The sequence below is a fragment of the Dromiciops gliroides genome, chromosome 4 (genome assembly GCF_019393635.1).
Source record: "Dromiciops gliroides isolate mDroGli1 chromosome 4, mDroGli1.pri, whole genome shotgun sequence".
Classification (NCBI taxonomy): Eukaryota; Metazoa; Chordata; class Mammalia; order Microbiotheria; family Microbiotheriidae; genus Dromiciops; species Dromiciops gliroides.
In genome coordinates, this window is record NC_057864.1 from 428,386,635 (window position 1) to 428,409,123 (window position 22,489).

At 35.8% G+C, this 22,489-nt stretch overlaps 1 protein-coding gene across 1 annotated transcript in view; it reads right to left on the reverse strand.

Moving 5' to 3' along the window:
- The window catches only part of COL11A1 (collagen type XI alpha 1 chain), a 290,689-nt gene that overhangs the window by 10,183 nt on the left and 258,017 nt on the right, over positions 1-22,489 (reverse strand). Inside the window, 9 exon segments of the mRNA XM_044002791.1 lie at positions 2,930-3,179; positions 4,347-4,400; positions 4,513-4,548; positions 4,661-4,714; positions 5,717-5,824; positions 7,172-7,225; positions 20,514-20,567; positions 20,653-20,760; positions 20,891-20,944. Of these exon segments, the coding sequence (XP_043858726.1) occupies positions 2,930-3,179; positions 4,347-4,400; positions 4,513-4,548; positions 4,661-4,714; positions 5,717-5,824; positions 7,172-7,225; positions 20,514-20,567; positions 20,653-20,760; positions 20,891-20,944 (772 nt within the window).

A 22,489-nucleotide genomic window follows, 5' to 3' on the forward strand; every position in this document is an offset into this window, starting at 1 on the left:
TTTTTTTCCAGGGCAGTGGGGCTTAAGTGACTTGCCCAAGGTCTCACAGCTAGTAAGTGTCAAGTGTCTGAGGCGGGATTTGAACTCAGGAACTCCTGAATCCAGGGCCGGTGCTTTATCCACTGCGCCACCTAGCTGCCCCCAGTCCTTCATTCTCAAAGAGAACCATGACTTTGGAAGGTGATGTTATGAATTACAGTGAATTGGGTTTAAGTGAGGGAGGGCTGTGCCAAGTCACCAACCTCACTCTCTTCTCCAGAGCTATCTCTGTCCAGTGGCAAGATATATATCAGTACAATTGGAAGGGACCCCAGATGTTTGCAGCAATTGGGGTTAAGTCATTAGACCAAGGTAACACAGATAGTAAATGTCACGTGTCTAAGGTAAGATTTGAACTCAGGTCCTCCTGACTTCAGGGCCAGTGCTCTATCTACTTTGCCACCTAGCTGCCCCCCTCCAAAAGCCAGTAATCTGCTGGAAGAAAACAATAGAGGTAAGCAAATACAGAATATAAACAAAGTACATTTTTTTTTCTAGGTCATTAGGAAAAATTCTAAGCAGGAAGTGGAACTTGAGATGAGTCTTGAAGAAAAAGTGCTAAGAGGCAGAAATAGGAAGAAGGCCGGGGAAAAGACTGCTCAAAAACATGGAGGTAGGAAATGGTATATAGCAAATATCGCAATTTGGCTTGAACATAGATTATGTTAGGATGAGTAATATAAAATTAGATTAGGACTATATTTTGGAGCCAGGTCATTAGGGGTTTTAAATACCAAGTAAAAGAATATTTTATAGAAATTAGAAAACTAATAAAGTTTCTTGATTAGAGAGGAGTGACAGTTTGACCTCTGCTTTAGAGATATCCATTTGTAACTGAGTGGAAGATGGAGCAAGGAGGGGAAAGACTTGAGGCAAGGGCACCAGTCAGTAGCTTATTGTGACTTTCCAGACTTGACAACCTGTGTGCCATATGGCTAGCCCGAGCACTGCCCAGTTACTCAAAGAATGTAAAAAGACCAGAAAAAAAGACCTAAGACAGTGAAAAAAAATCTCAAAAGATGAAAAGTGACGGATGGTTTACATTCTACACCAAGAGGAGGAATATTCACATAATTTAGAGAAAGGACCCATTAAAATGTGTGTGTGTATATCTTGGTTAATATAACTTTGCTTAATAAAATATCATGATGATAATAACTAGCATTTATATGGCACTTTAAGGCTTGCAAAGGGCTTTAAATATCTCATTTTAATCTCATTTGATTTCCATAACAATCCTCTGAGGTAGTTGCTAATATGATTCCCATTTTGCAGATGAGGAAACTGGGGCTGAAAGAAACTAAGTAACTTGGTTAAGTAACCAGAGTAGGAATTGACTATACAACTTCTTGACTGCAAGTCCAGTCCTTTCCCCTCTGTATTATCCTCCTATATTTGTTCAGTTCCTTAAAAAAGAATTAATGTGTTGGTCATTAGACAAAGATCTCAAAGTCATACTATGTTTTGTTAACTTACTAGTTTTAGAAAGAGATGTTTAGCATTTCTGTCACCTTTTTTTTTTTTTTTCATTTTACCATCATCACTGTAGATGATACACAAGACTAAGGGCCATTAAAAAAAAAACACCACATTTCATTAGTTACCCTAGTCAAAAGATTCATCAATTAGAGGTCAACTATTAGGGTTGCTACAGAGATGTATGCAAGCGAGACTTGAGGGCTCTGGGAACAGACACTGGCAGCTGGGAGGAGATGGCCAAGGACTGCGCCCGATGGAGTTCAGTACTCAGGAGCAGCTTGCGTGCAGCTGAGATGAGCCTCCAAGCTCTGGAGGAAGAAAAATGAACGAGACGCAGGAAACAACGGGCAACAGTGAGTGCAGTTTTCCGATGTCCTCGTTGCGGCAGGAGCCGCGGCTCCCATATCGGACTGCACAGTCACACTGTGGCCTGTAGCTCTTCAAGGCACTGATCCATGGTTGTCCGTGACTGGCGGAAGCCTACTTCTATTAGGGTTAAGCCTCTCTATATTTCCTAGGCTTGTCCTTAGACAGAAAGTTCAATTTATTTCAATGATAATAATCAAAACCTGTTTACATGGTAGACACTAGCCACAATCTAACACCTCTAATAGTTTACATTTTGAAAACCCAAGGTCACTGTCATATAATTGTAAGGCATTAAAGATATAATTTTCCTGAAAAACTTGAGATGTTTGTTGAATTGAATTTGCTGAATTGAATTATAGAATATATAGATTTGATAGTACCTATACTTATTTCTTAGTTAATTATGTGGTTGATAAAAATGAAAATATAATCATTGCTCTTAAAATTGCAACTTTAAATTTATTTATTTACTAAGTCAATATTTATACTCAATGAAAGTAAGAAATAGAATGGGTCAGCCCTTCTTATTTTGAAGCCTGTTTCATAACTTTTATTCTACCTATAATGGACCAAACTAATATTCACTCAAAAGTAACCTTGACATGCTCGCTATTTCCATTTGAGGGACAATGGAATTTCTCATTTGAACTAAAATGCCCCATTAGGAAAACTGAGTCAATTCGGAACTATGAAATCAAACATATTCAGCTAGCCTGTGTAAGCAATTGAAATTACATTTCCTCTATCTTAATTCTTTATATACAGAGTAAAATAAAACATCATGTTATCTTTAATCATCTAAAGTAAACCTTGTAACTTAATAAAATCTTGTTTTATAGACAAGGGTTTTCTTAGCAGAACTTGCATTACTCTCATTGTAAGTGGATTTTTTTTTCTCTCTGAAAGTCTGGACTTAATGATCATTTTCTTTAGTTTTGTTTAGAGATTATATTAACCATATAACAAGGATTAATGAGCTGACAATACACCTTAGTAAATCAGAGGTTCAGTGCATTTGCTTTGTCATGTATTATTAACATACCATCTGGGAAGTCTGGATGGGAGAGCTGCAGATCTTTGCAAGTTCGGGATGGATTGTTCTGGGTGCCCATGGGGTATTTCATCCTCTCAATATCTTGTTTCAGAGAGTTGAGAGAACCAAAGATCTCCTCCATTCCATCAGAGTAATCAAGAATATTATCTCCTGCATCAGCTTGCATACCCTCAGCATGCCGTCTCGTCTTTTTTGGTGAGAGAATTGGTAAAGGCTGGATGACTTCACCAGGAGGACCCTATGAATTTAGAATCAGAAGTTATGTCCATATATTATCTAAAATTCATAATGTTCAGGTGTATCTATAATTGCCTAATTACTTGTGATTAGAAACCTATTGGTTTCCCGAAGTAGATCCACAATGAACTGACTTTTAGCCTTTTAGTATATTTCCATACATGATATCAAAAGGATTGGATAATTTACTAATTTTGGCTTGGGTTTTATTAGTTTAGTCTCACGATCCCCCAATATAGTGTCAGTTCCTGTGGCCAGAGATTGTGTGTATATGTGTGTGTGTGTTTGCTTCTTTCATACAAGAAGACTATGGGTACCATTAACTCTATCTATCCTGCAACATTTAGCAAAATAATTGAGAGAATACAATTGCAGCTGAAATTAATTAAGACTGAATGGAGTCTTCCTATTTTTCTAGTTATATAAATTATTGTTTGCATTAGGAATTTTGATGCCATATTCATAAATTTTGGAATGCTTGGAATTTGTGCTTTACTACAGAGGTTTTGGTTTATTCAATTTCTATGCAATCAAATTTTACTCCCACCAGGAAAAACAACAATAACAGTCTACATCATCAGATGTAATAAGGGGAAAATATCCCCATGCTTCATGCTCATATTCTAGACATAAAAATGGACTCAAAGGACAGCTTCAGATTCCATTTTTATATCTGGTTCCTCAAAACAAATGTATTGCCATTACAGGAGTTAAGGCATACTTTTGGAAGCTATGCGGACCACTAGAGTAAATGTGAAATGTCTGCATTTCTGTTTTCAGACACAGGGCATTGATAGATGGGTCCATAAGGTATATACACATTTGCTTTCATTGCACTAATGACATATACATGAGGGGAGTAGATACATGCCACAATCCTGCCATAATTCTGATAATTACAACATGAATCATTCATTACAAGATATACCTAGGATATTTTTATTCCCAGAATGTAAAACAGATCCAAAGGTAGTGCAACTTAAGGCACAGAGACCTACTTTAATGTAAGGCATGTTTTTGCTTTTGTTCTTTTGTTTGTTTTTTCCTACATTAGCAATGTAGCAGCATTTGACTTTAGTTTTTTAAAAATTCTTTTGTACTCAGAGAGATCATGTAAAGTCTCTGAATGTAAAGTGTCAATATAACCTTAGTACAAAAATGTACTCACTGGAGGCCCAGGAGGCCCAGGAAGACCACTGTCACCCTTCTGACCAGTAGGACCCTGTTTAACAAAGAAAAAAATTAATGTTATGAGTCCCAAGAAAAATACAAAAAAGTTTCGCGAATTTTTGAAAAATGCAAAACAACGACGAAAAAAAGGTGTTTATACTTACAGAAGAACCTTTGTTGCCTTTTGGACCTTGAGGACCCTAGAAAAAATAAAATGGCAAATAGACATGAGAATTTGTGACAGTAAAACACTATATTGGCCCATTTGAGGGGAATAAGATCCTGTCAAACATATCTAGAGCACGAACTTACTGGCAAGCCTGGAGGACCAGGGGGGCCAACGGGACCAGCTGGACCAGGAATTCCCTGAAGAAAGAACCACAAAATTAGAGCTTTCCAGGATATATTTTTAGTTTTCCCCGAGTAGTGGTGTATGCTACAGGGCATACCCAGTGCACATGATTCAGTTAGAATAGTGTTATATCATCTCTAGATACAAAGAATGTGTTTTTGTTTTCTTTCTTTAAAAATTAAAACAAGCAAAAACAAACAACAAACAAAACAACAAACAAACAAAAAACAAACAAAAAAGCAACCTGAGGTTTTATTGGTATAGGAATTTCCAGTGAGGAAATATGCTCCAACAATGCCCAGGGACACTGAGTAGTTAAATGACTGTTCCAAGGTCACAAAACTAATGTATCAAATGTGGGGTTCCCATGCAGGTCTTCTGGTCTCTAAGGCCAACTCTCTTATATGTCTGACCAGGGCTGCTTCTCTCCTTTGCATTGTCATGCATTGATTAGGATTACCATTATCCTTTCCACTTTGGGGAAGAAGGGGTTAGAAGTGGGTACACCTTCAATCTGGAATTTCAAGTAAAATGTTTTGGCCTTCCCATCGTATCAGAGAAGAAGTCTGAATTATAATGGTATTAAAAGATGAAAATATGTTGATATTATACAATACTATAAATATATTTTATGCATTTCTGAGTTTCTATACTTTTTTCTATCATCTGCTGACTTTTGTGTGTCATCTGTGGCCTCTGCAAAATTCTCCCCAAATTCCCATTTAATTTTTTATTCAGACCTACAATATATCAAAACTGTAATGGGTAAAGTTGCAATATGGAAGAGATAAATGTATATCTTTTTTTTTCCTCTACTCCAGCTCATTTTTTTCCATTTTCTACTTCAAAACCCTCTAACCCATAACTTCTACAACATGAAAAAAAAATCATTTCTCTTGAAAGGTAGATCCTTGGAATTATATTTCTTCTCATATGTAGGGGAATATTCTCCTTAAAAGAAGCACTTATGGGGAGAAAAAGAAAGGATAATTTGGGATATATTTTTTTTTACTAACACCATCACCCTTGGCTCCGGGAGTTCCTTGTGTTCCTGGAAGTCCCCTGTCACCTTTTTCACCTTGCTCTCCTGGAGGACCAATCAGACCAATCAAACCAGGATGTCCCTTTGAAAAAGACACACAAAGAAAAGCAAATTTACCAGTAGTTAAACTATATTTGTGGTATCAAATTCAATTTGATACCTTTGTAGCTTTACTCCTATAGTCCAAAAGTTAAATCCCTCCCCTGCCCTCCTAAATAATCCTAAATGAATCCTTGAAATAACCAACAAAAGAGATATGAATGAGAAAGCAGCACAAGAAGTGCTAGATAGTATTCAACCAAATGTGTCTTAGAGACACCTTTTATCAACTCCAGAGAATTGATTATTACTTTTTAATGTGAGCATTTACACCTTTGAAATCAGTAAATCCTCAAAATCAGGGTGTGTTTTGTTTTGTTTTTTTTTTGTCATGAGAACATAATGGAGAAAATATTAATATGCAGTTTAAACTTGAAAGTGCATTGTGTGTGTACATTGTTTTTTCCTGGAGAGCTAATTCTTTAACATTTATCAGCATACTCACTCTACAACTAACTCTTCTATGTTTAGATCTTTGTTTACCCAATAGATTATTTGAAAGAAAATTGAGATTAGCTTTCCTGAAGAACTGAATCAACTCTCTACCATAAGGAGTCTTCATCACTAGCTAATCAATAATAAACAGATTATGTTACATTAGAAACAAAGCAAAAGGAAAAAATATTTTAATGAGCATCTCTCACTGAAGTATTATATTTCTTCAGAGCTTATACATTCTTTCAACAAAATTTCTAAATCTTATATATTACCTGGTTTTTCATTCTTCCCAATTATTTTTCACATTGTACAAAGCCCTGTCAAATCTCTAATATTTATCCATTCAACTTTCATATTTTCCTGTTAAAAACTGTCAACGCTGGCATTTCATTATCCTATCTGTTCATTTTATGGACAGTTATTTTAGTATATCCATATGCTTTCTCCATATGGTTCTTTGATGGGGACATAGAAGGGGATGGTGATAGAGGTGGTGGTGAACAAATGAAACATCCTGCAATTCTCTCACTGTTCCATACTTGACAGAACACATCTTTCCTGAATATAGCTGGAAGAGTGAGATTTCATGGCAATCAGATTGGTTAGGGTGGCAAAAAAGTAGAATAATATTTAAAAAGTGATGAAATTTCAACATATATTTTTCATTAAAGTAGGGAAATCATTTATTCATAAAGGCCATTCTTTTTGTCTTTTAGTTGTTTCTATGCCTATCAAGTACTTCTATTATGAGGAATATATGATGATAGATGATAGATACATTGTATACATATACTGGTGTATATATGTACATTATGTACTTGCACTCATATGTATATGCATTATGTATGTGTATGTATACATGTGTGTTTTCAGTGGTACATGCTTAGCTTACCTTCTCCCCTTTAGAGCCAGGGTCACCCTTCAGTCCAGGTAAGCCAGGGGGGCCCTAGGTCAAACAATGAGACAAAAAGCGTAACATTAGTAAGTTTGATATACAGTTATAGTGGATTACCACAGAGTTAGTCAGATCTTAGAAAAAGATATTTCAACATAATTATGGTAGAAATAAATATGAATCTTGGGACCTTAAATACCTACATGTATTCTTTTTTTTTTTTTTAATTTTTTTTTTTTTTTAGTGAGGCAATTGGGGTTAAGTGACTTGCCCAGGGTCACACAGCTAGTGTTAAGTGTCTGAGGCCGGATTTGAACTCAGGTACTCCTGAATCCAGGACCAGTGCTCTATCCACTGCGCCACCTAGCTGCCCCACTACATGTATTCTTAAATCAGTGTGTCTTACTATTTGGTAAGAGTAACATTTCTGATTCTGAAGAAGGAATAGGGAACTGTTTAGACAAATGTATAATTAAGAGAAAAAGAAAAGTGAAGACATGTATAACGAGCTTTTCAGACAAAAAGATTTCCAAGCTCTATCATAATATTTTGACCAATAGATTGTTTCTTGCCATTTCCCTCCTTTTCCAATTGTTTTTCTTCCAAAAGTTTAAGAGGATGTCTCAAAAAAATAATAATCATCACAGTGTTTTTTGATGCTGAATTATTTCTGTATGATATATTGACAGGCAATAAGGACACATATTGAAAATTTCCTCCATATTTTGGAAACAAAAGGGAAGATAAAATGTTTTCTCATGCTCATTGCTCCAGTTCTTTTTTTTTTTTTTTCCAGAATGGTTCTCCATTTAGCTAGCTCAACACAATTATTAAGCCACTAGAGACAGGAAAACTTGTAAAAGCTAGAAGAAATATTTAAAAATCATCAATTCCAAATCCTCCTTATGCACATGAGGAAACTTAGGTACAATGATGTTAACAAACTAATTTGTACCACCTTCACTGCAGGGTTGTTGTGGGCAAAGTACACACACATACACACACACACACACACACACACACACACACACACACACACACACACACACACACACACCCTTTAAAAGTACCATATAGGGGCTGCTAGGTGGCACAGTGGATAGAGCACCGGCCCTGGAGTCAGGGGGACCTGAGTTCAAATCCAGCCTCAGACACTTGATACTTACTAGCTGTATGACTCTGGGCAAATCACTTAACCCCAATTGCCTCACCGCCCACCCCCCAAAAAAAATTTCACATAAATGTGAATTGTCATTGAAAATTACATTTTTTTTTCTAACAGGTTATTTGTGATGGGATTAAGACCTAATGACTAATATCTCCTGACTCTTGGTATGATTCTTTCTTTCCCTTTTTAATATATTACTACTTCCTCATTTTAGGTCTCTAAACAGATGACTATATTTCCTGTTTCACCTTTCTTCTTGTCCCATAATTCTTGTTGTGATTTTTTTGTTCTTATATACCAACTTAATTCCTTATTTTGGAACTTTTAGATATTGTAATATCTCTGTCATATTTCTTTCATATACATGGTCATTATATGTAAAAACTTTGTCCATATCATGATATCATAATGTGGAGTGATTTCAAACCAGCTTATTAATTCCTTTGATATAATATGTGACCTTGTAACTTGAGATCAACCCTAGAGAACTCTTATACTAATGTCTTGAACCTTTTCAGTATCTAGATTTTATTCTCTTCACAACCAAACTTAAGGTGATGCAGGAACATTTTTTTTAATATGATAAAAGGGTAGTGGGGGGAGAGGATGAACATTATTACTTTTATGAGTGTATGTAGATAGTATGGTGTAGTGAATGGGGAAACAAACAGTGAGTTAATGGTGTGGAGAACTGGGTTTGAGCTCTGGCTTTGCCACTTGCTAGTTCTGTCACAATGCATAAGCAACTTTCCTGGTATAAGCCTCAGTTTCTTCATATGTGACATAGGAATAGTACCAACTAAAACCATTTCTCAAGGCTTTTAAGGAAAATCCTCTTTAAAGTAAAGATATGAGCAATGTTTGTGGTTTATTTGTGGTTTGTCATTTTGCCACATATTTTCTTGTATATGCTCTATTCAGAGCTTTCTTTTATACTTTTTTCTATAAAACACCTAAAAAACACATAATAGTAAAAAAAAAAGATTTAAAAACTACAACATTTTTAATATATAGCATCAGTTCAATACAAATATCAGACTATGCATGTTAATTTTAGTGGGGAGTACCCAAAAACCTTGTATACCACACAAATTTATTTTAATGAGGAAAACAAATGTAGATATCAATAAAATATATTTTATCTTCTCAGATATTCTAAGGTACAATAAATCTATAATTTTAATCTCTCTGGTAGCTTTTTGGAACTCATTTGTTTTTATTTGTAGTCTAAAAAATTAACTCATGAAGATAGAGAGAAACCTGTTTATAATGGGACTAGTTTTTATTTCACAAATAAAAATGATAAGATACAGCTAACTTGTATTAACAAAAGGCCTTTCTCCAATGAAGTCAATGACTTAACAAAAACAAAGTGGCTGCTATGGTATGACAGATAGAAAGCTTGTTTCCAAGTCAGTAAGTCCTGGGTTCAAGTCCTACATGGCATATACCAGTTAATCTCTTAATATTCTAGGCACCTCTCTAAGACAAAATTTTGCAGAATAGCTCCATCGGTAGTGAGTTTCTTCATCCCTATGATGTTAAAACTACAAGGGGGCGGCTAGGTGGTGCAGTGGATAAAGCACTGGCCCTAGATTCAGGAGTTCCTGAGTTCAAATCCGGCCTCAGACACTTGACACTTACTGGCTGTGTGACCCTGGGCAAGACACTTAACCCCCATTGCCCCACAAAAAATAAAATAAAAAATAAAAAAAAAAAAAATATATATATATATATATAAAGCCGGGCAGCTAGATGGCGCAGTGGTTAAAGCACCGGCCCTGGATTCAGGAGTGCCTGAGTTCAAATCTGACCTCAGACACTTGACACTTACTAGCTGTGTGACCGTGGGCAAGTCACTTAACCCCCATTGCCTTAAAAAAAAAAAGACTACAAAAATACCATTATAAGTAGAATTTCAATCATTTCCAAATTATTAATCCTCCAGTAAAGATTAACCTCAAGATCTTGAAACCTGCTGGCCAATTGCCACCTAATAGGTCCTACTGAGCCAGAAAGGCTTTAAGTATGGGTCTGGAGATGGAGAGTAGATTTTTGCTGTATGAGAAGAAAACACTTGTTTCTGAGAAATATGTTACTATGAGATGAATTGTCTCTACTATACACTCATGAAAATTGTCAACTAGGGCAGAGAGTACAATTGGAGAGAGTACCCAAACCAATGAAATCATAGGCCCTAGAAATATTGTAATATGTAATGATGTTTAAATGTATGCCTAACTGTGCAGATGTCTCCTCTCCACAAGTAAATGGTTTTAATTACAAATAAAATATATAAAACTCTTAAAGGGATATTGTCTTTGAATTGTAATACCCTACATACATTTTTTCATATTTGTCAGGGTCTCAAACTATGGGGCAACAGCCTCCACTGTTACATGGTGAAACTTTTCCTAGATACGTCTTTTTAAAATCTTAACTGTCTTATCAAAATATGAGTTCTTGGGATTAAGACCGAAACTCAAATAAGTGCCTAAATTAACTAAATCACAATGACCTAAGTTTTGAAATTTCAAGGAAGGGGACTGATAAGATTGAATGGCTTAGTCCCTTTGAAAAAAGAAAGCTTTATAACATTCCATATTAGGAACAATCTCTTTCTTTGCGTGAGTTAAATTAACATGCAGACATCTGAGAGTATTTGGCTTTAGTTGGACCTAATAAGTTCATCTATCTGCCAACTTCCTTATATAATTCTAATAATAATAATGGACATCACGTACTAATTTACACATGAAGCCCCTTCTATCCAGGAAATGAATTAAGTCCAACAATACTCTTTTGAACAGGGTTGGAGGTGGTTGATCAATCCCAGCTCAGAATTTCTTTTATTCTAGCCCAGGGTCTCTTGTGAAGGGATCAGCAATCATGCTACATTCTTGTACCTGAGATAGGTATAATGGGACTAGAGGAAGCTGTCAAAATTCATTTTTAAATACATCCTGAGCAGGATTTTAACACTGGACTCTAAAGATGAAATACTATCTAATTTGCTAAAGCACTATGGTCCCAGCTCACTAACTCTGGCTAAACCCATATACATATCAGAAAAGACAGGATATCATTTGTGTTAAAAAAAATAATATGCTTCATCCTGCTAATTAAAATATTAACAGTCAGAAATATAATCCCCACCAACTTTCTGGGGATCAGAGGTCTGGTGAGCTCCATCAATTAAGAAAAAAAAATGATAACCAATACCATGTATTGAATAACTCATTCAGATGAATGTAATGAGTTATATAAAATTTAAGATGGAAATGGGTCTCTAAGGCAAGTCTTTTTCAGAGCAAACCCACATTTGATTTTTTAAGGTAAGATTTCTTAGAATAGGAGATGTATAGTTAGGTCTCCTAAAATCTGCAGGAAGTGGGACTATTTCAGGTATATTCCAACCATGTAAAAGTAACTGTACTCCTATTAATGTTAGATAAAGTCAAACCAATTATAAAATCATTGTCTGAAATAAACTACATAGAGGTTCTATATAGATAGCTATATTTGGATAATTAACTTTTGCCAGTTAAAATGCACTTCCCTTGAACAGAATGAAAAAGAAGCTGGTTCAAACACATTAGTTCCTTTTCCTTTCTCATTTTATATTCCTTCAGTCATAGAACTGACTAGAGAGTGATTGGACCTATGATTCATTAATATATCAACTCCCACTTGAGGCAACTTTCTTTATTAATGCAGGTTTCCATTTTCTCAAACTTTTTCCACTTGCAACCCCTTTTCACTAGAGAAATTTTTATGCAATCCTGGATATATAGGTATATAAAATAGGTATTCATGACCTTTTACTTTTTTTGTGTGAGGCAGTTGGGGATAAGTGACTTGCCCAGGGTCACACAGCTAGTAAGTGTTGAATGTCTGAGACCAGATTTGAACTCAGGTCCTCCTGACTCAAGGGCCGGTGTTCTATCCACTGTGCCACCTAGCTGCCCCCCACTGCACCACCTAGCTGCCCCATGACCTTTTACTTTGGGTTTTGCTTTGGTTTTTTTGGTTTTTTGTTTTAGCAGGGCAATGAGGGTTAAGTGACTTGCCAGGGTCACACAGCTAGTTATGTGTCAAGTTCTGAGACCAGATTTGAACCTAAGGTCCTCCTGAATCCAAGGCCAGTGCTTTATCCACTGTGCCACCTAGCTACCCCTATGACCATTAACTTTTACCAAATTTTTCGCCAACCCTCACATCAGTTACATGACCCCATATGGGGTCATGACCCACACTTTTAAGAAAGTAGGGCCCCAGAGGACTGCGAGGTTATGGGCCCTCCTCAAGGTCAAAGAGTGTCACAGAAATGACCTGAACTCAGATATTCCATCTCTATAGTGTCACCTCTTTTTTTGCATTAGAATTCAAATGTCTCAAATACATATGACTACATATATGATCAAGAGCTTGCTTGAAGGGTAATAGTGATTTTATCCATGTGTAATTATGAGAAGAAATACTGATCTTATAAGATACACACATTTGTATTAATTTACTTATTAATAAATATAAAGATTCTAAATCCTTTCTGTTTTCAACATAAAAATTGCATGATAGAACACCAGGTGTGTACACTTGTTCTAACTTAAAACTTAAATTTAATCTTTGAAAATAATTTGGGAAGAAGGTTATTAGATTCTACCTACGAGTTTTTGTATCCTTCAACAATCCTCTCTTCAAGTAGCCTCTTTAAAAGGATTAAAGGAAATCTGCTAGTTTCCCTAAGAGAATCATTTCATATAAGATTCATGTTTTAAGATGGGCTTGCTGAGCTGACCCTGCATCTCATTATTACCAATCTCCTCCTGGGAGTGAACAACTCTGAAATTAGGATACTAGTTACAGTAATGGGTGACCCTATGAACTGACACAAATTCAAAACCCTCAACATTTTTATTTTGGAAAATGTTATCTAAAGGGGATGTAGGTTTCTATTTCACTTCAGAATGCAATAAGATATAAAAACCTTTGGCAAATACATAATATCATGAAAATAAATGAAAAGGAAAAAACAGGGATGGTAATATGCTTAAGCTTCAGTATTACAAAGTCCAACATTTTCACCTGCAGTGTTGTGTGTTACAGATATTTGCTTTGGTATTAGTTTCATTGAAACTCAAAGCAGCGATGGCCCTTGAAACTTATCTAAAGGTTGGAATACATTTAAGTGAATGGAACAGCAATACATTGATATACCAGGTTGCTCAATTAATAAGCAGCGCTATACACACTAATATCATATAAAGTTGCTACAAACCCAGCAAAAATGATAATAACTATGATAAAAATCCAGATTGAAACCCATCCTTTTGTTCTGAACCTATATACAGGGCTTTCCTATTTAAAAAAATCGCTTTAGCTATTTTAGTAATGTGTCAAAACACACATACACAGAGAGAGAGACAATAGAGAGAAAAGAAGATGGAGGAAGAAGAAAAGGATGGGAGGAAGAGAGGAAGGAAGGAGGAAGGGAGGAAGGAAGGGAGAAGGGAGGAAGGGAGGAAGGGAGGAAGGGAGAAAGGAAGGAAGGAAGGAGGAAGGAAGGAGAAGGAAGGAAGGAAGGAAGGAAGGAAGGAAGGAAGGAAGGAAGGAAGGAAGGAAGGAGGAGGAAGGAAGAAAGTAGTATGTTGTGAAAATTAGTTTGCTTGGAAATAAAATTAATATTCCAAACTATAAGGTTAAGGAAGAACACAATTATTTCTTTAAAATAATTCTATGATTCTTTAATTGTGATTAGGCTGAGCTGATCACATGAAGGATAAGGGACTCCAAAGAATAGTTTCACTTACTTAGTTCTACTTAAAGTTAGACTGGTTGTGGAAACTATTACAATTAACATTTTATGAGGGAAAATAAAATAAGCAAGGAAATATTTTCCACCTAAGCTTGAAAGTGGAATAGTTTAAAAAAAAAATAAATGTGTTTCCTAAATTACAAGATTAAGTTTTCAGGGGAAATATATCACTTGACAGATGCTTCCATAAAAATATCATTTGATTTATTAAGTGCCTTTCTGCTGAAGGCACTGTGCCAGGTGCTGAGGTCCAAAGGCAAACTCAAAAAATCTTTACCTTCAAAGAACTTACTTTCAATGGAGAGAATTTAATATGTAAGGAAATAACAATGAACACTAATATTCATATAGAAACATATTCTTAAAATTTCAGGAGGAGAGGAGAAAGAACCAAGGAAGAGCAATGTCTATAAAAACCTTTCATTAGAGATGCCATGAACTGAACCCTGAAAAACACAGGGATTCTAAAGATCAAAAGTGAGGAGGAAATTGATTCTATGCCAGAGTCATGAAGGGAACTGATGGAATGCAATCTGGGGAATAAGAAGTAGGGCAATTGGTTGGAATATATAATATATGGAAATGGAATAATATGCAAGAGACCTGAAAAAGATAGGCTGAAACCAAATTATGAAAGGCATTAAGAAACAAATTGAAGAATTTGTAGTTGCTCTTAAGAGACAATGTGGCACAGCTGAAGCTTCTGGAGCAAGTGAAAGACATTCGCTTTAGGAAGCTATCTTTGTAGACAATGGATTATTGAGGGAAGAGCCTAGAGCTGAGAGTCCAATGATGAGGATATTCCAACAGTCTATGTGAAAGATGATGAAAGGTTGAACCTAGGTAGTGTCTGCATAAACAAGGGAAAGGAAAGAGATGGATGCAAAATATGAGGTGGAGATAGATCAACAACACTTGGTAAGATACTGGATATGGGCAGGGAAGACGAGAGGGGAAAAGAGTCAGGGTTGACTCTGATCTGCTACTTTGTCGTCTTAAGTCTGTGTGGGGAAGCATTTTCCTTCATAATATGGTAAAATTGACTATTAGAATCGAATTCTATTTAGTTTTTAAAAAAGTGTAACATTAAACAAAGGTCACTCTGTATAGAGCTCCACTGAACATTCTCTTAATCTCTTTGAGAACCTTTTCACTAAGATTCAGAAAGCAGTAAAGCAACTAAATTGAAACTAATGGCAGCCATGCAAGTCCTAACACTTAATCACCTTATAAATGCCACCCAAAATGTCCTTGCATCAATAAGACCTTTATTCAGACTATGTAGTTTAGACTCTTATCCTAACTATTTCACTTGGGCACAAACCAGTTTTTAATTGTACTGTTGACTACACTATTTACATACATTTAGCCAGGAGTCAGAAACAAGAAGTAACTCTGGTCACATGAGGTCTAGTGGGGTATTCCTCTGATGGTTTTTATTTTAGTATTAGCTGAAGGAAGTCTCCAGTCTGGTTTCTTCACTTCATCTTGAGAAAGGTCAGAACACTTGTTGGAAATCCTGTTTAATAAGGAAAAACCTCTGGCAACTTCAGTAGACATTAGGCAGACATTTTTTTTCTGCCAAAACCCTCTCAAGTGCAGTCAATAGATATCAAAATTAACAGCGGTTCCTTTGCAAATATGAGAGCATATACAGAAAGTTATTCCAAATGGTCTTGTACCCAGACTGGCAGCCCTAGGATATTAGCCATTTTACTGACCAAAGACCACTCAAAATTTTATGTCTTTTAAACTTACATTGAAAAAAATTTGGCATTGACTGACTGCATTAGTATATAAAAATATGTTAATTGATCCTTGTCACCTAAGAAAAATTAGCACTCGTAACCACCCCTCCTCCAAAGATAAGAATTCATAAATGAACCTTCTATGTTCATATAATTACAACAATTGGCTTCCTTTCTAACATACTTTTAAAAAATAACATGAGGGGGCAGCTAGGTGGAGCAGTGGATAAAGCACTGGCCCTGGATTCAGAAGGACCTGAGTTCAAATCCGGTCTCAGACACTTGCCACTTATTAGCTGTGTGACCCTGGGCAAGTCACTTAACCCTCATTGCCCTGCAAAACAAAGAAACAAACCAAAACCAACCCCCCCCAAAAAAAAACAAAAACAAAAACAAAAACAACCAAAAAAAAAAGTGTTCTGGTTCTGCTCAGTCAGGGCTTCACTTTGAGATTTAAAAAATAATAGGAAACATGATTTCTACTTTCTGGTGAATCTGAATATAGAGATAACACATAAGATGATTAAGGCATGCACAGTAAATGATTACTCACTTAGACATGAACATCCATAATGAAAACCTATCCAATTGTACTGTACCTTAGATAAAGTATGAGCTGAATTAATGTTTGATGAAGTGACTTGGATACTTCGATTTCAGAGTTCTTCAACCTAGTCAACTCTAATGATCTTGAACACTGAATGATCTTCAGTTTCAGTCAGCCAACACTGAAGATACAGTGGGGGACTTGCCTCATCACTGATATCTATTCTACCTTCAATATTCTCAACTTCTCCCTAACTATAAACTCCTCTCCCTCACTTACCTTATTAAAAAACGTATTAAATAAACTCATTGTGACTCTTCCCAGGACTTCAATCCTCTCACCTAACCCATTCTTCCAGTCTATCAGTTCTTTACTGCTTTTATTCTCTATGCACTCAATCTGGACCATAGAACAATGATTTTCAAAGATGCTCTCACTAGCACTATTATCAATTCTTCACCCTCTTGAAATTTTGCCTGTTTCCATGCTTAGGCAACTCCTACAATCTGATTTCTCATTGTTCCACTCCAAAAATTGCTGAATGTTTCTGGAGGAAAGTCAGGAAACCATTCTTACTCAAATTCACTTCATATTTTTGCTCTTGAATTTAGTTTTGACATTTACTGTTTCTTTAATCTATCTCTTTGTCAATTACTATCAGATTTTTTATAGTTTTTATTGCAAAACAGCTCTACTCTTTGCTTTTCTTTTTCTACTCTTTTCAGATGCTAATCACAACTTCATCTTGGCTCACATTCATAAATCAAACTTAGGTACTTGGAAGGACATGGAATCCTATAACATCCCTCTTTAGTACCTTAAATATTTTTTTTAGTTATTTACTTATATTTTTGCATTCTCTTTTATTCGAACAGGAAGATACACCCACCAATATTGAATCCTTAAACCTTTACTTACTACTTTTCTGAGATCTTGAAATACCAATTGTTCTGGTCTATACCCTATTATATCTCTCCCCACTGTCTTTGTCTAGTCCCCTTCTTCAACTTTTGTTTTTTTTCTGCCTATAAAAACAATGAGGTTCCCCTGTCAAAAAAAGAGGGGGAGACTTTCTTCTTTGTTCCTGCTACTATGTTGCTTTTTTATTTCAAAATTTCTTAGGAAAAAATTTTGTTCTATAATCATATTTCATTTGTTTGTTTTTTTGTTTTTTGTTTTTTGGTGAGGCAATTGGGGTTAAGTGATTTGCCCAGGGTCACACCAGCTAGTAGTGTTAAGTGTCTGAGGCCGGATTTGAACTCAGGTCCTCCTGACCTCCAGGGCTGGTGGCTCTATCCACAGTGCCACCTAGCTGCACCATAATCATTATTTCAATTTCTTTATCAATAGAAATCCCTTCCTCTGCTCTCTTCCTTGTGAATATGGATTTATTCAACAAAACTATAGTAAAATTATGTTTTTGTAAGTCACTAAATAATTACTTGATGCATGAATCCAACAGTCTTTCCTGAGTTTCAACTATACTCTTCTCACTTGGTGTGCTGTGATATTCCCCTCATATGGCTTTTCCCATTCCCTCTTGCTTCTTGTCTGGTTTCTTCATCGGCTCATTCACTGTTTCCTTTTTCTATCTGTCTAGAAATGTTTTGTTGTTTTTTTTTTCCCCAAGAGGTCTGTCCTTGACCCACTTTTTTTCCTATACACTCTTCTTTGACAACCTTTTCCATTCTTGGTGACTTTAAAATTTATAGATTGAATCCTTAATCTCTATTATACAGTTATCAAAATGCTCCCCTTTCTATTCAAACTGAAAGAACCCTAGGGCAGGACTCTCATTTTATCATACCTGGTACATATCAATAGTATCTAATGAAATGTCTGCAACCCATGTCATTCCTCTGCACCATTGTCAGATTAATTAGTTCTATTAGAAGTTTGGATATAAAATCATGTCAAAAATTTTTAGTAGCTCCACATTGCTCACTAAATATAGTGTAGTCTCTTTAGCCTTCCACATTGAATGGCCTCTCCAACCTTTTTTGACCCTGTGTCTTACCTAATACTCCTCTCCTTCACAGGCCCTATATAGATTACTCAACCATTTTCCCAATGTGTCTTATGCTTTCCTGTCCCTATAACCATGATCACACTGGTCTCCAAGTCTGGAATAGCTCTGCAGTATCTGTCATGAACTTCTAGGGAACAGGGACTGCCTATTTAACTTAATTGGTGTAATCTAGTCATACCACAGATAGGCTATTAATTCTTTTAGGCCAAAACTCAAATTTACTAGTGTGAAAAAGAGAAAACCCTAATGGCATTATGAAAAGAAGATGAAATTTAACATATATGGGGTAGGATGGTGTTAAGGTGAAAAGAGTGCTGAATAACTAGTATAAAGTCCCAAGTTTTAATTATTTTACTGCTTCTGTGACCTCGGGTATTTCCCTCTCTGGGCCAAGTTTTTTGAGCTATAAATGAGTGTTGGAACATGTGATCTCTCTATCCGTGTTCCTACACTGTAATACAATTACACAGCCAACAACTGTATTTCTGAAGCTCAGGGCTATGTTTATAGAAACAAAGTTTCTTCTTTTTCCCTAATATTTGACACAAAGTAAATCCCTTCTCCCCATCATAAAATAACCATCCATCAAAACAGCATAGCTAATCAAGTAAGATATTCTAGTAAATATATTAATGGGGATTTGGAGAGTGTAAAAATAGGCCAGAGTGCAGACAAATATACCCAACTCATAGTGATATTCACTGATTCACTGTTATGAAAATGTTTCTTTTCTTCAATAATGGAGTTTAATGTTTTATCTTTCTGATGATCTGAATTACTCATGGAGAGAACTATTTGACATAGAATGACCATAAGCATAGGGCCAGTGTGATTTTTTTTTAAAAGAGTGCCAGGAAAACTAGGGCATAATCAACTGGGTTTTGGAGGAATTGTGGCCTCTAGCCAGACTAATTGTGTCCCTACTCCAAACAGATATTCTTTTCATCCAAGGAATGTAAGAACCAAATGTTCTTCTAATCAAGTGTTCTCTTTTTCAAAGGCTGTATTCCATCACTTAGCATAATTTTCCCTTTTATCAGGACTGCATTGCCATTGAAGTACTATTATTGCCACATCATTACATGAAGACAACTTGGAGTTCTTCATACCCCTTTCCACAGAGCATTAATTCTGTATGATTCTTGAAAGATGGAAAGACTTTGAGAACAGACCAGTGACAGACTATGCCTCTCTCATATGAAGAATAACATACCTAAGTTAAGAGATGATTCACCAGAAAGTCGATTGCCAAAAAATGAATGTTTTTTTTTACTTATGAGGCAACTAATAAAGACCACCACTATGGCAAGGAAGAATTGGTGTCTGCATTGAATAAATGAATGAGTCTAAAAGCAATTATTAAATGCTTACTATGTGCCAATCACTGTGCTTAAAACCAACCAGGTATATAAAGTTAGTTTTTGTTTGTTTTATTTTGTTTTTAAAATAAGTGCCTTTTGATGAGAGGTGATTAACTCAGAATACATATTGAAATATTTTCTTTGGGGTGAGGAGCATGACTGAAGCAAGAATCTGTTTTGCTTGATTACTTATTTTACTAGACAATGATAGACAAGGAGTTGTGATTTTTAATCAGAAAAGTCACAGGAATAATGAGTCAAGACCTAGAACAAATGATTGGTTTTGCAGGTATTTTAGTGTTGTTTTGATGACTTCATTGGTACACTAAATATCCATGGCAATGAAAAGATGGATCTTCAGAAGTGATATGTACATCCCAGAACATAATGCCAAACATCGACTGTACGGTTCAATTGAAATTGCAGGCATTTATTAAAATCGCAGGCATCCTTTGAGGAATTACTGCTTTTAAAAGATGCATAGAGAGGCAGCTAGGTTGTGCAGTGGATAGAGCACTGGCCCTAGATTCAGTAGGACCTGAGTTCAAATCCAGCCTCAGACACACTTACAAGCTGTGTGACCCTGGGTAAGTCACAACCCCAATTGCCTCACCAAAAAAAAAAAAAAAAGACATTAAAAAAAAAAGATGAATAGAGAAGATGATACTCACTAAAGGACCAGGTGGACCATCTTGGCCTGCAGCTCCAGGCAGCCCTTGTTCTCCCTATAAGAAATAGAGATGATTTTAAAGAGGAAAAAATATTGTGAAATGTATGGTGAAAGTGTCGTCTATTCATCAGAATGCTTACCACAGGACCAGGAATACCACGAAGACCTTCTGGGCCAGGTTTTCCTGCTGGTCCTTGAGGGCCAACAGGACCAGTTTTGCCAGGGGCACCTTCTGATCCTGCTTCTCCCTGTCAGAAAATATAACCTATGAATAAATTCAGCACTGATTCACAATGAAAGGGTTTTGTCATTCAAGTGAGTTTCAGGTGGTTCATGGGGTGCTCAAACATGGACCTTTGGACTTTTTTTGGTTTTTACCTTGGCGCCCTTTTCTCCTTGTCTTCCCTCTGACCCTGCAGCTCCAGGAGGGCCCTAGAAGAACATATCATAAAACAAATGTTAACATTTGCATTTGATATGAGTTCTGTATCCATATGAAATATAAGCACATTCAGCCATTTAAATAGCTTTACATGAACTCGAATGTACTATAACCATCAGTAATATTTAATTTTTAACTCCAGGAGGGGGAGAAAAGGGTTTTACAGTATATATAAACTGGTTGTTAGGGTATTAAAATAAATTCAATATAAACTAAAATGAATATAAATAAGAGCAAAATAGAATTTCATTGGGAATAAAATGTTTACAGAAATACAAGTAAAAAGGACATAAAATTCACAGAGATAGTTATAGACTCATGATCAAGGTCATTCAGGTATATTTCAAAGGACAATGGATATTTTTTGAAACAATTCACCCACTTGATTAACTCAGTGCTCTGAGTTCTCCATCATCTCATTCATGCACTGCCTGACTTGTATTCTTTGAGCACTTGTGCTCCTGATCAATAACTGAGCCATGATCTCCTCACAAGTCACTTTAATTCTCTGAATCTCAATTTCTGTTCATTTAATAAAATAATAAGAATACCTATTTTTAAAAACTTTAATGCATTATAGAAATTCCAACTATCATTACACAAAATTCAGTAGATGTCATAGTGTTTGCATTGCTCTAACTTTAGAGTCACATTGACAAGTTTCTGAAGGTGTGGAATTTGCTAATATTGCGTATAGAAACAGAATGATATAGAAAATAATGACCTACAATATATACCAAGTGTTGGCAAACTATGACCCATAGGCCAAATCTGGTCCACAGTCTATATCACTCATGAACTAAGAATGGCTTCATTATTAGCTTGCAGGCCATACAAAAAGATGGTGGGGCTTAATGTGGCCAGTCGTATTTTGCTGACCCCTAGTACATAACATTAAAGCTACATACTCAAGGTATCACCCAGAACCCTTTCAGTATTTCAGGCCAGATATACAACAACTGCAACAATATCTTAACAATAATCACATTTCTTTTTCTTCTGTGAAAAAATGAACAAACCATTTCTCTTTGAGTCACAAAAATCTGGGTTCAAATTCCATCTCTTAAACTTAAGAGCTATGAAATATAATCAAGTTCTTTCATCTCTTCTGAGTCTGTTTCCTCTTTTGTTAAATGCATTAACCATAATACCTGCTTCACATGGTTATTGTGAGACACAAATGAGAACATAGGATGATAAATTTTTATATGGAAGGGGGCCCCTTTTAATTCATAGATAGGCTATTGGGGCCCAGAGAGGCTTAATGAATTTGGACCAAATGATTCCACATAAGCAGTAAGAAGCAGAAACAAAACTCAAACTCTGATGCTCTGATTGTACATGCAGTGCTCTTTCCACAGTATCAATGTACAAAGGCACATAAAAAGTCCTGTATGCGTGTTAGTGGTAGTAACTTTTGTTATTGTTGATGGTGGCAGTAGTAATAGAAATATTGCATTCTCTATTCATAAATGATGATAAAAAATTATTTTGGCCTACCGAATTCTAGAAAAGTGAAAAGAAAGGATCCTATT